The 14,504-nt window shown below is 40.1% G+C and overlaps 1 protein-coding gene across 1 annotated transcript in view; it reads right to left on the bottom strand.

Annotated features, from left to right (window-relative positions):
- Nucleotides 1-877: 877 nt before the first annotated feature.
- Nucleotides 878-14,504, bottom strand: part of YWHAB (tyrosine 3-monooxygenase/tryptophan 5-monooxygenase activation protein beta) — a 23,883-nt gene continuing 10,256 nt past the window's right edge. Inside the window, exons 2-6 of the mRNA XM_012803882.2 lie at nucleotides 9,170-9,483; nucleotides 6,986-7,109; nucleotides 5,053-5,216; nucleotides 3,248-3,343; nucleotides 878-2,953 (exon numbers count right to left, since the gene is read on the bottom strand). Of these exons, the coding sequence (XP_012659336.1) occupies nucleotides 2,897-2,953; nucleotides 3,248-3,343; nucleotides 5,053-5,216; nucleotides 6,986-7,109; nucleotides 9,170-9,469 (741 nt within the window). The 5' untranslated portion in view covers nucleotides 9,470-9,483 and the 3' untranslated portion in view covers nucleotides 878-2,896. The remainder of the gene's footprint in view (nucleotides 2,954-3,247; nucleotides 3,344-5,052; nucleotides 5,217-6,985; nucleotides 7,110-9,169; nucleotides 9,484-14,504) is intronic.

The raw sequence follows: 14,504 nt of genomic DNA, 5'->3' as shown, positions 1-14,504 counted from the left end.
TGAGCTTGCAGCTTCAAACTATCTGTGCCATTAAAAAAAAAAAAGCAAAGCAAAGCTAATCTGTTGTGGGTAAACACTCCACTCTGCCTCCCACAGGTACTCTCCTGGTTTCCATGATGCACCAAGCAAACTGGCTACTAGCACTGGTTGAGTGTGGCTTTGACAGGTGAACAGCTCCCAAACCAGAGGCAGGAGCTGGTCTGAATGTCCTGCCTCATAATAGCAAGGAAGCACCAACAAATTAAAATTTGGGGCTCAAAAAGACCCTAATTTCTTCTCTCTCCTTATGGTAGTGTGAAAGTTTTCAGAAAGGATAAAGTCCCCGAAGGAAACGGTGTTGTAGGCGATCATAAAGTGTAAGGGCAATAATCAAGCCTTATGATTGTATCACTGGCTGGGTTGTACCTTGGGGTTAAAAAACGAGAGGCTTGAATACAGTACGTAACAATTTTCCACACCAAATCTTTTTTTTTTTTTTTTTTTTGAGACTGAGTCTCACTTCGTCACCCTTGGTAGATTGCCGTGGCACTTGCCACAATGCCTGGCTTATTTTTGTTGTTGTTTTCAGCAGGCCAGGTCTGGGTTGGAACCCACCACCCCTGGTGCAAGTGGCCAGGGCCCTAAGGACTGAGCTATGGACACCACCCACACCAAATATTAAAAAGCACAAAAAAGAAGAACCTAACATCTGCCTGGTTTGTTGAGGAAGGTGGCGAGGGATCAAGTGATGGATGGGAGGAGGCCATTAATGGTAATCATTCATTCATTCATTCTAAAGGATGAAATAAAATTGTTTGCCCATTGTTAAAAAGAGAGCCAAGAATAAGTGTGATCAGGATAGTGAGAGATGGTGGTGACACATCAATTCACAGGCAACTACCTGATAAAATTTTTTATTTCACTTTTGAATTTTTACACTTCTCCTGATTATTCCGTGTAAGGTGAAACTAGAACTGTTTAAAAGACATACACAAATCTAGTACATCAATAACCGGGGGATTTTCTTTTTTGCTATACTATTTTCACAACCACGGGTGTGCTTGCTAGGCAATATAACCATCACAGAAGCAAACGTTAGGCAGAATACTGGTAAGGAAAAACAAAGCAAGAAAGAGCTACCAGATATACAGACAGGCTTGGTTCCACATTCACTACTGCATTTTCAAGCGCCAAGTATTAACTGCACATTTTTGTTCAGCTAGAAAGGAGAGAGGGATTTTTTTTTTTCTTTTTTTGGTTTGTTTTAAATCAGTGCATGAATTTTTCTTGTCTCATTTCGGCAGATGGACAAACAGATGGACTCTACAGCTATGTAGAATGTGAAAGGTAGAAGGGTGATACTGTGAGACCGATAGGCCTGTCTATTCTTGATTCTCTCCATTGCAGTGTCCACGCAACTTCCCTGCATTACAGGGTTTTGTTTAAACACATCTGAGAACTGAGCTGGATGAGTATACTTGGGAGATCCGGTGAGAGGTACTAACAAGCATTATCAAGGTCAGGGATGGCTGCAATAAAGAGAGAAATCATGACTATTTAAAAATACTTTTTTGATTCAGATCTTGGTATGATTGGGGAGCAACAACTGTGTTGAGAACTGGAGGAAGACAGAGCTATGGTACCGGAAGCTCTTCTCAAGTTTAATGCAAGGCTTGCTCACCAACGTCTCTAACCCCTGCCCATATACAGTATAAAAAAGTGAACAAAAGACAGATAAAAATAGAATTAAAAAAGAAGGTAATGAAACAGAAGAACAGAAATTTTAAAAGGAGAAGATAAAACCAAAGTTAACAGTCTAATAGGACAATGGGAGAGAATGCTTAGATTTCAAAATTTAAAAGCCCCCAGCTAGGAAGAACCCAAAGTCTAAGTACTCCTCAAGTGAAAGGCAATTTCTACACATCATTCTTTTTTAGTTTTAGAGATCTCTCACTGTATTTCCCAGGCTGGTGTGCAGTGGCTATTCACAAGTGCAATCATTGCATACTACAGTTTTAACTCCTGGGCTCAAGTGCTCCTCCTGCCTCAGCCTCTCAAGCAGCTGGGACTACAGGCGCCTGCCACTGCACCAACTCAGAACATGATTCTTAAAGTATTATCCAGGAAACAGATAAGGCCATTCATAAAATACACGGCTTTTTTTTCTTTAGCTCAGTGGTAACAAAGAAAACAGATTTCACTATTGAAGTACAAGTTGCAAATTGGTAACATATTGCTGTAGGAAAGGGGGTTCAATCAGGTGTGTTATATGAGCACTGGAATTTTTCAAGGTGTCATATGCCAGTTATCTGCCACAAAGAATTTCAATTTCAGGCTCTGAGCTTCCTCAGAGGAAGACACTGGACATTTGTGGGCATGAACTTCAGAGTGGCCCAAATCAGTGAAGTGTCTATATGCCCCAGATAGAATTACTGTGAGTTACCATTAAACTCCTAGGCCAAATGATAGTGTCTCACTCCAAGTCCCAGCCTCACAATATAAGCTCTATAACTTTCTATACAACTTTACAATGGAATTGTATTTCAGTGATTATTTTGATATCAGATTAAACTTTCCAAAATGCTACACATAATTCAGGTGTATTTTTTTCTACCAGTAAGAGTTCTGTTAAGTTACAAAACCCCATAATCACAGTGTTCAGTTTAAAAAAAATTAAACACAATAATCCTGTCAATGTTAATCAAAAGCAAAACTTCAGAATGCCGTGGCATTTATATGACCAATCTGAGTTTTAGATACAAATACCAGCTGTTTATCCCATGAACCACTTTTGCTAGGCTGAGGCTGTGAAAAATCGGAAGTCGACGTACGATTTTCTTTTTTTTTTTTATCGCACAAAGGGATATATGTGGAGGGTACAGAGTGACACTGAACAGATCACGAAGCACAATAGACATTAGTTCTCTCCCTCCCCAGCATCTCCTTCATCTCCCTGGTTTTCCGATGTCCACAGCTATAAAAGAAAGAAAAAAGAAAGTTATAATCCAAATTGTGTCACTAAAAGTTACCCAGGGAGGCAGCTAGTCTGTATATGCATAATCTTCTCTCACTCAATTGTTCAAAATTCTTCCTGTACTTCTAAAGACAGTGATGACTGCAAAAGTTAAAACTTTAGCAGTCATTTCGACCAATTTAAAACATTAAATATACTTAACAGGATAAAAAACTCCCCTCTTGAATTCTGGATAATAGTTAATTATTAAGTGTGTAAGAAGAAGACTATAAACTCGCTAGAAGTGGCACTTACCGTGAGATTGTCCCTAAGCAACTGCATGATCAGGGTGCTATCTTTATAAGACTCTTCATTCAGTGTATCCAACTCAGCAATCGCTTCATCAAACGCCTAAAACAAAGAGCCATTAGCAAAGAACTCACAGGTTCTCTGGAGCTAGTTTAGCCCACTTTTTTCTGCTAAGGAAAAAAAAAATATAATTTCTCTTCTTGTATAGTATTTTGGGAGAACCTAGGCCATTATTACTGTTTGCTCCTTGTTTCAGCAAACATATAATGCATGTTTATAAAGCAATAACCAACAATGACAGAAATTCCTAGATAAGAACTTTGGTGTCCCTAAAATGCAAGCAACATTATTGGTTTTTTTGGGGGGGGGGTTGTTTTTTTTCAAATTAATATGTGGGTACAATTTTTAGGTTACATTGTTCTCATTTCCAGGGTAAAGTTCCATTTGTAGAAGAGACCCTCACCCAGAGGGCATGTTATATACCCTCAGAGATGTGCACATTGGCTGAGATCCCACCTCATGCTCTCCCTCCTGCCAATCATCCTCCCCCCTCCCGCTTCCCTCTACCCCTGAACTAGACTATATTAGTGTTTTATTGTTCTTATGTGCATGTAATTGTTTATATATTGATTTCATGTTAGCATGGAGTACACTATTTTATTTTTCCACTGTTGTGATACTTTACTAAGAAAAATGTATTTCAACTCTATCCAGGTAAATATAAAAGATGTAAAGTCTCCATCTTTTTAATGGCTGAATAGTATTCATAGTATACATATACCACAGTTTGTTAATCATTCATGGGTTGATGGGCTCCTAGGTTGCTTTCATGACTTGGCAATTATGAACTAAGCCACAATAAACATTCTGGTGCAAATGTCTTTGTGGTAAAATGATCAACATTACTGTTAAACTTGACACAGTCATCCCAGGCAAATTCACATGATATTTTAATTACCAAAGATATTTCTAACAAGCCTCTTTTTCCAATTATTTAACGTTTTTTTGTTTGTTTGTTTGTTTTTTTACTAAAACTCAAAAGGTCTGGATACAAGGGATAAAGGGACAATGGTGAAGCTCATATCACTAAATCTGATTTGATTAAGTGATGAACTTTGAGAATTCATTTCAGATACCTTTTCCAAATTAAAATTTTTTTTCTTTTTTTTTGAGGCAGAGTCTCAAGCTGTCACCCTGGGTAGAGTGCTATGGCATCATAGCTCACAGCTACCTCTAACTCTTGGGCTCAAAGCAATCCTCTTGCCTCAGTTTTTCTATTTTTAGTAGAGAATAGGGTCTCACTTTTGCTCAGGCTGGTCTCAAACTTGTGAGCTCAAGCACTCCACCTGCATTGGCCTCCCAGAGTGCTAGGATTACATGTGTGAGCCACAGTGCCCCGCCCTGAAAAAATTTTAAACAACAGTGTGCATGCTGAAAGACGACAAAAATATTTAGAAGAGGCCAAAAGAAGAGAGGAGATAATCTGGCACACAAAGAGAAAGGGATGTGATTCTTCTTTTACACAGCCATAACCTCAAATCCTGGTAGAGGATGACAACATATAACCCTGGCCCAAAGTTTGATAAGAGACAATCAACTATGTTCATTTGGAGAATTTTACAACCACTCCCCCAAATCAGTAATTAAACAAAACAAAATAGAACAAAAATCAGCAGGTGGTTTTGGGAAGGAAATAAAGAAAATCTTTCAAAAAAGTCCAAGACAATGAGTATGTTCAGAATAAAAAGAAGTTATTGGAAAGCACAGGCTCTGTTGTACTATGATCAGAAATCACAAAGGGGCTTTCTCACCGTTTTTGCCAGGCTGCAGGCCTTTTCAGGGGAGTTAAGAATCTCATAGTAGAAGACGGAGAAGTTAAGTGCCAGACCAAGTCGAATCGGGTGTGTAGGTTGCATTTCTTTCTTACTAATTTCAAATGCTTCCTGGTAAGCCTGCTGGGAGTTCGACACAGTGGCTGCAAGAAAGGTAAAACATATTAAAGGCTGATTCTTCCTTAAGTTGCCTCACACACTGGATCCGCTATCAAATTATTTTACCAAACTAGGTAGAAGCAAATTACCTATCAAACGAGGTGTAAGTGTCTACCATTCAGTTAAACATTTGTTAAATATTTATTTTAAGCCAAGCACTGTATTAAATGCTTTGAAGAGAAGCAAAGATAATTACAACAAAGTCTACTAAAGTACTTAAGAAACAGATATAACCTTTAACCAGATAGAACATGGAAAACAATAAGCTTTAATGGAAAAATCATGGGGCATTAGACCCAAACTTGAATTACCAACACTTACTTACTAAGTCTGTACCTTGGGGCAAATAACCCTCCCCGCCTTTGGCCTTGGTTTCCTTACCAGAAAAATAGGCAGACTCCCACCTAAACTCCTATGGTTGTATGAGAAATAAATTGAGATTCTAAAGTACTTGGTACACAGTAGGCACTTAACAAAATGTAGCTATGGTTATCACCATCACAATAATACCCGTCATTAAAAGAATGCATCATTGGCTGGGCGAGGTAGCTCACGCCTGTTATCCTAGCACTCTGGGAGACGGAGGTTGATGAATTGCTTGAGCTCACAAGATGGAGGCCAGCCTGAGCAAGAGTGAAAGCCCATCTGTACTAAAAATAGAAAAACCAGCTGGGCTTTGTTAGTGGATGGCTATAGTTCCAGCTACTCAGGAGGCTGAAGCAAGAGGATCGCTTGAACCCAAGAATTTGATGTTGCTGCGAGCTCTAAGGCCACAGCACTCTACGCAGGGTGACAAAATAAGACTCTGTCTCAAATAAACAAATAAATCGCTATAGTAGTTTCATAACATCAAGTACAGGGTGCTTATAAAGTTCATGTGCAATTTAAAATAGACCCTATATTTTAAAGATTTACCTCTAAAAGTGACAGCTACCAAATAACCCTCAAGATAAAGATCTCTTTAAATGCACCCCCCCACTAGACTTTTATTGCCTCCATGTTTGCCCCTTAGATACATTTTGCCAAATCCCACAACCCTGTTTTTGTTTAGGTAGAGTAAGGTGGCGTCATAGCTCGCAGCAACCTCAAACTCTTGGGCTCAACCAATCCTCTTGCCTCAGCCTCTCAAGTAGTTGAGACTACAGGTGCCCACCACAACGCCCCAGCTAGTTTCTATTTTTAGTAGAGGTGGGGTTCCGCTTTTGCTCAGGCCGGTCCTCGAATTCCTAGCTCAGGCAGCCTGCCTTCCTCAGACTCCAAGTGCTAGGATTACAGGTGTGAGCCACAGCACCCAGCCCCATGACTGTGTTTATCACAGTGCTGTGGTCTTTTAAATTCTAAGTTGTGTGATGTTAGTATCTATGGTGAACAGACGAAGCAAAAACTTTGCTCCCATGAAAAAAGACTGACTCCACTATTGACCAAACTTCTTTTTATTTTTTTATTTTATTTTATTTTTTTTTTTTGAGACAGAGCCTCAAGCTGTCCCCCTGGGTAGAGTGCCGTGGCATTACAGCTCACAGCAACCTCCAACTCCTGGGCTCAAGCGAGTCTCCTGCCTCCGCCTCCCAAGTAGCTGGGACCACAGGCGCCTGCCACAACGCCCGGCTATTTTTTGGTTGCAGCCGTCATTGTTGTTTGGCGGGTCCAGGCTGGGGATTCGAACCTGCCACCTTAGGTGTACGTGGCTGGCGCCTTAGCCAGTTGAGCTATAGGCGCCAAGCCCAAACTTCTTTTTAAATGTATTACTTACTTTGCTTATTGTCTCCAGATGCCACCTCAGAAAGATACCTAAAATAATCTCCTTTCATTTTCAAGTAGAACACCTTGCTTTCTGGTTGTGTAGCATTGGGAATAAGATATTTGTCCAACAGCTCCTAAAATATGATGTACATTGTTAAGAATTTAGAATTATTTATAAGATGTTAAAACTATGTTTGAGATTCAAGATAGATACTACCGCTCATGAATAATTTTTTGGAAGATTAAAAATAAACCTTATTTTTCAACAAAACTTCTAAATTTTGGTTAGCCCAGGTCATAACAGCGGAAGCCTGTATTCTTCTGTTAATTATCACTTTGACCATCCACAAGGGTTAAAGTACAGCCATAAAATGAGAAATGCTATGTAAGCCTTAAAAATGGTGATGCAGAGCTACACAGGTAACATGGAAAGTCTCTCAAAAGAAATGAGTGAGAAAAAGCAAATTATAAATACCACAAGAATCCTATTTTAGTATTAAAATATATATGTTATACGTGTGTATACACACACACACACACACACACACACACACACACAAATATATGAAGGAAAAGCCTGGAAGAATCATGTTAATAATGGTTCTCTAGGTGAAAGGATTAGAAGTGATCTGTACTTTCTTATTAATATTCTTCTGACCCCCTCCTTTAAAAAAAAAAAAAAAACCTCATAAACATGTATTACTCCTAGACTTGGAGGGGGGGGAAACTTTAAATGAAGGAGGAAAATGATAATAGCGCAAACCTGCCAAGAACTAAATTTAGCATCAACCCGACCTGGGTGGAAAACCTCTTCTGCCACTTAATATCCATATCTGTATGACCCTGGACAAATTACCTAATCACCCTTCGCCTCAGTTTCCTCAGCTGTACAATGGGGGATCACAACAGCCATCACCTAGGGTTGTTATGAAGATAAACGAGCTAAGGTACATGAAGCACTTAACACGTGGCCTGGCACGTAGTAAGCATTCAGAGAGTAGCTAATACTATTAATAATAAATTCCTTTAAACATTTATGCTTACAACAAAAGTAGTTCTGAAGGAGTCCAAGCTTCGTATACAGAGCAATATTTTCGAAGAGTTGTTTTAGAATGTGGCATCCTGAAAAACTGGTTAAGAGGCAGTAAGAACCATGCTCTTCTTCACATTCTTTCAGATGCTCTTAAAAGCTGGTCTACATGTCAGGAATTATGGAACTTTCTTGCCTTTGGAATGCATGCCATACTTCATCTGAATACCAGAAGTACCTAACATTCAGGAATTAGTGCACCATTAACAAAGCCCCAAATTACCAACAGGCAACAAATTTAGGCATGTCACTCTTATACTACGAGTCTAATGAAGAGAAGCTCAATGCAAAGCTTAGTCAACAAGGGTCAATCAAAGTGGAAAGGTGCAAGGGGCAGCAGCTGTTTTAATATTCTCTGCAGACAGACAGCGTGTGGCTCCTTAGGCTTTAGGGATGAGGAGCATTGCCTGAGGGCTGACAAGCCTTGTACTGGTTTCAAAAGAAAGGTGTCATGGGCAGTTATTTGGAGAGCCAACCAGCAGGGGAGGTGGTAGTTCCACAAGTGTGGGCTCTTTATCCTTTCAAAGCAGCCCTCACTGTTCATTTTTATCTGATTTCACCTGGAAGAAAAGAAAAGTTCCCAGTGGGCTCAGGACGTGATCATGATTTGCTCTACAGTATGTACCCCTCCCATACAACCCCAAAATGTGGCCAGGGGAGAGCAGCTGGCTAATGTAAAACACAGGTGAGGAGATTCCCCAAACCACTTTTGATTTGGCTTTGGAATGCATACTGAGCCTGATGGATATGCCTAACTTTCAGACAAAAACAGAGCTTCACACTGTGAAGGCAGGACTGGGGAGAGGCTGAAAGAAAGCTCAGGATCCTGCCTCCTCTTCTGGAGATGACATCACTACTCAGACTTATATACGGAATAGCGTATCTGTGGCTGCATCTCTCTAGAATCCTGTCTATTTGACCTCAATTTTAAAAAAGGAAAGATGAATGGGTGTTGAACAACCTCTGATCAAGCAAAGAGTAAAACTCAGCTTTCTTGTATATTCAGATACCTCTCTCTTGTGAGCTATTCGAGAGTTTGCATTTGTACATTAAATTAATGTTATTTCAAAATCGTTATTTACAGCAGAAGCGCCAGCCTCTTACCAGAACATCATTGCAGATGTCCTGCAGTTCCGCCTCAATCTTCTCACGGTACTCTTTGCCCATCTGTTGCTTCTTCTCATTCCTCTCCGTTTTCTGTTCAATGCTGGAGATGACACGCCAGGAAGAACGGCGGGCGCCTACCACATTCTTGTAGGCAACAGAGAGCAGGTTTCTCTCTTCATTGGAGAGTTCGTGCCCCTGCTCTGTAACTGCCTTCATGGCTGCAGCCATGTCATCATAGCGCTCAGCCTGCTCAGCAAGTTTGGCTTTCTGTACCAGCTCACTTTTATCCATGGTCATTCCCTAGGACAAGACTAAGAGAAAAAGAAGAGCAAATGTCAGGCTTCAAGGCCCAAGAAACATACATGTGAATCTTCTTCCAAGCCATCCGAAAAGCAGCATAGTAAATGTGAAATACCACTTCCAAATGTCATTGACAATATTGATCATGTATTGAGCACCTAAAGACCAGTACTTTGCTGAAGGCTTTTCATTTTATTATTTTTTTAAATTGAGACAGAGACTCACTTTGTCACCCTCATTGAGTGCTGTGCTGTCACAGCTCACAGTAACCTCAAACTCTTGGGCTTAAGAGATTATCTTGCCTGAGCCTCCCAAGTAGCTGGGACTATAGGTACCCGCCACAAGGCCCAACTATTTTTTGTTGTTGTTGTTGCAGTTGTCATTGCTGTTCAGCTGGCCCTGGCTAGGCTTGAACCCATCAGCCATCAGTATGTGGCTGATGCCCTATTCACTGAGCTACTGGCGCTGAGCCTGAAGGCTTTTTATTATTTTGGTTACTTAATTTTCCCTAGTCCTACAGGGTAGGTGTGTTTAAAACAATCTCTTCCCTCTTCTTAGGAGTGAAAAAATGAAGGTTCAGAGAAGGCAAGTGATAGGCCCAGAACAACAATGTAGCAAGATGTTAGAGAGCCAGAACTCAAACTCAAATCCACCTGGATCTAGAGCTTTTGTTTTCATCCACTATTCTAATTTGCCTCCCCAACACAGACTGCTCTGTAACTATTTCTTTAGAAGTTCATGCTAACTAGATGTCTGTTTACTTGTCCTTTTTTTTTTTTTTAAATGACATTAGTCCAATTCCCTCCTATAATACGGGAAGTCCTCTCTTCACTCTCCTGTAAGGAATGATCTGTTTTTGACCAGGCCTGTTTTTTCCCATAGTACAGGGGAAAATATTTTAAGTAGGATGACTCCTTGATGACTGCTTCAATTAATCTTGAAGCAAAAGATTAGATTTTAAAGGCTCTGTTTGGTAGTGCCCATCAAGTAGTAAGCGCCTGAAAAATGGGAGCCATTACTGTATCTTCCGTAATGTGCTAACTTTGTTTCAAGAACACACTGCAGGGAAGAGGACACATGAAGGGCAGGCAGCCCCTATCTAGCACCAGCTCTGCTATTTCTAAGTGGTATAACCCTGGTTAAATCACTTAACCTGAGAGCTTCCACTTCCTTACTAGAACATAAGAACACTCCCAACTCTCTAAATGGGGCTGTTATGAGGAATAAATAACCTAATATATGTGACTATGAAGGTACTTTGAAAAGTTTAAAACATAAACATCAGGCAATAATTTTATACATAGTATAGATTGTAAGAGATAGGAGTGTACAAGGTACACTCTGAGAGAACGTCAAATAACTCAATTTATTTCAACTATAACTGAGTTCACTTAAGTTTTTCTGAAATAGACAAAAATCTCACTTTTTATCAATTTATCAAATCGTTTATATAAACCAATCAGTGGATACCACTTCTATGATTCACCTCACCATAGTCAATTCACCAACATAATAATCACCATTCACAGAGTAGTAATTTTTGGATAGTATGTAGCTAAAAAGTTACTACTAAAGAAAAAGAGTTGGCTTAAATTTCAACATATTCATCTGTACCACAGTGTAAAATCAGCCTAATATCTTAAAGTACAAAAACACGAAAGACTACTTAAATAGTGGGAATGTCAGTATTTTTAAAACCAATTCTTTCATTACCATATACATACTATCACAATTAAGACTATGAAAACAATAATTTTTAAAAAGTAGCAAAAAGACAGCCATTTTGAATTCTTCTGTGCCCTTGTTCCCAGGCTAAAATAAAGCTCTTACTCTTTAAAATAATAATAATAATAATAATGATAAAAATAAGATAGTATGGGGGCAAGACACGATTGTAAGAGGGACTTTACCTAACAAATGCAATCAGTGAATAAATAAATAAATAAATAGCAAAAAAAAGTACTAGTTTTGCCTCAAGTTATTTATTTCCAAGAGAGAAATTCTTTTTCTTTTTGAGACAGAGTTTCACTTTGCCGCCCTGGGTAGAGTGCTGTAGTGTCAGAGCTCACAGCAACTTCCAACCCCTGGGCTTAGGCGATTCTTAGTCCTCAGCCTCCCAAGTAGCTGGGACTACAGGCGCCTGCCACAATGCCCAGCTATTTTTTGTTGCAGTTTGGCCAGGTCGGGGTTCAAACCCACCAACCTTGGTATATGGGGCCAGCACCCCACCCACTGAGCCACAGGCGCCATCCCCAAGAGACAAATTCTCTACATAGGGCCCTAGCACATAAAAATGTTTTATTTCACCAGAGCACAATATATAAGATACACTTTTCAAAATCAAGGCAATTCAGAAAAAAAACTGATTCTCCAGTTCAGACCTATGATTCTTTTTCTTTTTGCTTATTATCTAAATCATGTTCCAAGCTGTGCCCTATATAAGGCTCACTAACTGTAAGCTTACACCCATGAAGCCAGTCTCACCCTGATCCACCTGACACCTTCACTCACAACACTAGAAAGAGACAAAGGAAAAGACAGTAAGTACTCCTCACGAAATACTCCTCACTTGCTCCCCTTTATTTCTCAGAACCCCACTCCCACCCCAGCAGTTAGCAAGGCCATATGAGAGTTATGTATAATGAAACATAAGCAGAAATGATGCTACTTCCAGGCTAAAACTGAAGTCTTATTTCTCTTCTCTATCTGGACGATTGGCCCCTAACCTTTTTGGCACCAAGGAACTGGTTTCATGGAAGACAATTTTTCCATGGAAGGATGAGGGGCAGAGCTCAGGTGGTGAGGCCAGGGATGGGAGTGGCTAGCACATGCAAATACAGATATAAGTGCTTTTGCTGGATTCCTGCTGTGTGGCCCAGGTTCCTTAGTTTTCTAGAAGACAATTTCTCCATTGGGCGGGGTGGGTGGAAGGTGGAGCTCTGCCATTCAGCTCCTAACAGGAACTGGGCTTGGGGGCTGTAGTTCTAGATGGTATAGTCACACAACAAAGGAGTTTCTGCCAGTCCCTGGATGACAGTTTAGTACAGAATTCTGCAGACCTGTACTGGACATGCAGGGGGAAATACAATTTTGTTGGGTTAAGACACTGAGCTGTTGGGGCCATTACCATAAGACAATCTCGTCTACTCTAATACAAGTATATCAAAAATACTGTACTTTTCATCTTAAAATTATATGCAATAGCTAGTCCTTCACATCCAAAGATTCAACCAACTGTGGGTAAAAAATACTGTAGAAATAAAAGAATACAAAACTAAAAATATCATATAGCAACTATTTATGTAGCATTTACATTAAGTATCACCAGTAATCTTGTAGATGATTTAAAAGTATATAGGAGGACATGCATAGGTTATATTCAAATATTACATTTTATATCAGGGGCATGAGCCTATCTTTGAATTTTGGTTATCTGTGGATAACCCAGGACCAACCCCCTCTGTGGATACTTTCTCAGTATGTCCAACTTTCTTGACTATAAAGTTGTTGGGGTCAGGAGAATATCTCAATCATTAAACAAGCCTACTTCATTGTCCCTAAAAGTGCCAGACACAGCAGAGAAAAGCCAATTTTCTTTTTTTTCTGAGACAGAGTCTCAAGCTGTCCCCCTGTGTAGAGTGCCATGGCATCACAGCTCATAGCAACCTCCAACTCCTGGGCTCAAGCGAGTCTCCTGCCTCTGCCTCCCAAGTAGCTGGGACTACAGGCACCCACCACAATGCCTGGCCATTTTTTGGTTGCAGCCGTCATTGTCGTTTGGTGGGCCCGGGCTGGATTCGAACCCCGCCGCCTTAGGTGTATGTGGCTGGCGCCTTAGCCACTTGAGCCACAGGCGCCAAGCTGGAAAAGCCAATTTTCAATGACTCAATAAACTTTAGAAAATTTCTAGTCTGTAGGTTCATACAAAGTTAGAAGCCACTTAGCAGCCCATTCAAAGTTCATAAGACACTACCTGTGCAACTCTACCTATGAAGGAATCCAAATAATAAAGGGCTGGCCTAAAGCTAATTCAGAGCCAAGCTACCACATGCAGTATTATAATGGAGTAATAGAGAAATCGCATGGGATCAACATTGCTAAACAATGCCGCGAGACTCTCTGGCCCAACTAGGCCTCCAAATTAAGTACACCACCTCCTGTCTCCTACTCAAGCATTAAAAGTTAATAAATCATACTTCTCAAAAAAATCCCAAATTCATTGATCTCTCAAATGTCCATTTCCTATTTCCCAAAATAACATGCAGGCTTTCTGGCTTGGGGCCAACTATTTTAAGCGTAAGATCACTACAAGAGTTCTTGGAGACTGAGAACCACCACGATACAGTAAGACTGAACGCACTCCTTAAAAAGTCTGTACCCATTTACCTGTGCTTCAAATTTTTTAATTACAAATACACAAACAACTTGCAAAGAACAAAATCTACAGCTAAGTGTCCTGATGGCTACTGCTTACATAACTTTTGACTTATATAACATGGATTTTCAAGCAGCTAGACCAATTTCAACAGGAAATGGGTTACACAACACCCAGCACTCTGGAGGAAGGCAGCAGACAAAGGAGAAACGAAATTGTTCCCATTTCTACATCTATAATAAACCTCCTATCCATAATCTGGCCTTAGTCCCATAGCTTTCAGTCACTATCTCCAGCTTCCCTCACATCTTTGCTATAAAACCCACCTCCTTAAAGCTCTGATCAAGTCACTTCCTGCTTAAAATTCATTAAAGTTTCCTACTCACTTCCTGCTCCAAATTCTTTAAAGTTTCCTGCTGTGGAAAATAGCCACATTTCCTCCTGTTAGTGAAAGCTTGCCAAGGCATCTTCCCAGACCTTCCCACAACATGCCTTCCACATGCATGCTTCTGCCAAAATGGCTTTCTTACGTACAAAGAGCGCTTTTCTGTCTTTTTTCACTAAGCCATTCCCTCTACCTGGAATAGCTTTTCCCATTTACTCTGCATATAAAATTCACAGCCTACCTCCCCTTTCTTTCTTTCTTTTTTTTTTTTT

The sequence above is a fragment of the Otolemur garnettii genome, unplaced genomic scaffold (assembly GCF_000181295.1).
Source record: "Otolemur garnettii isolate 467f Iridium unplaced genomic scaffold, OtoGar3 scaffold00023, whole genome shotgun sequence".
Classification (NCBI taxonomy): domain Eukaryota; kingdom Metazoa; phylum Chordata; class Mammalia; order Primates; family Galagidae; genus Otolemur; species Otolemur garnettii.
This window is presented reverse-complemented; position numbering and strand designations above follow the sequence as displayed.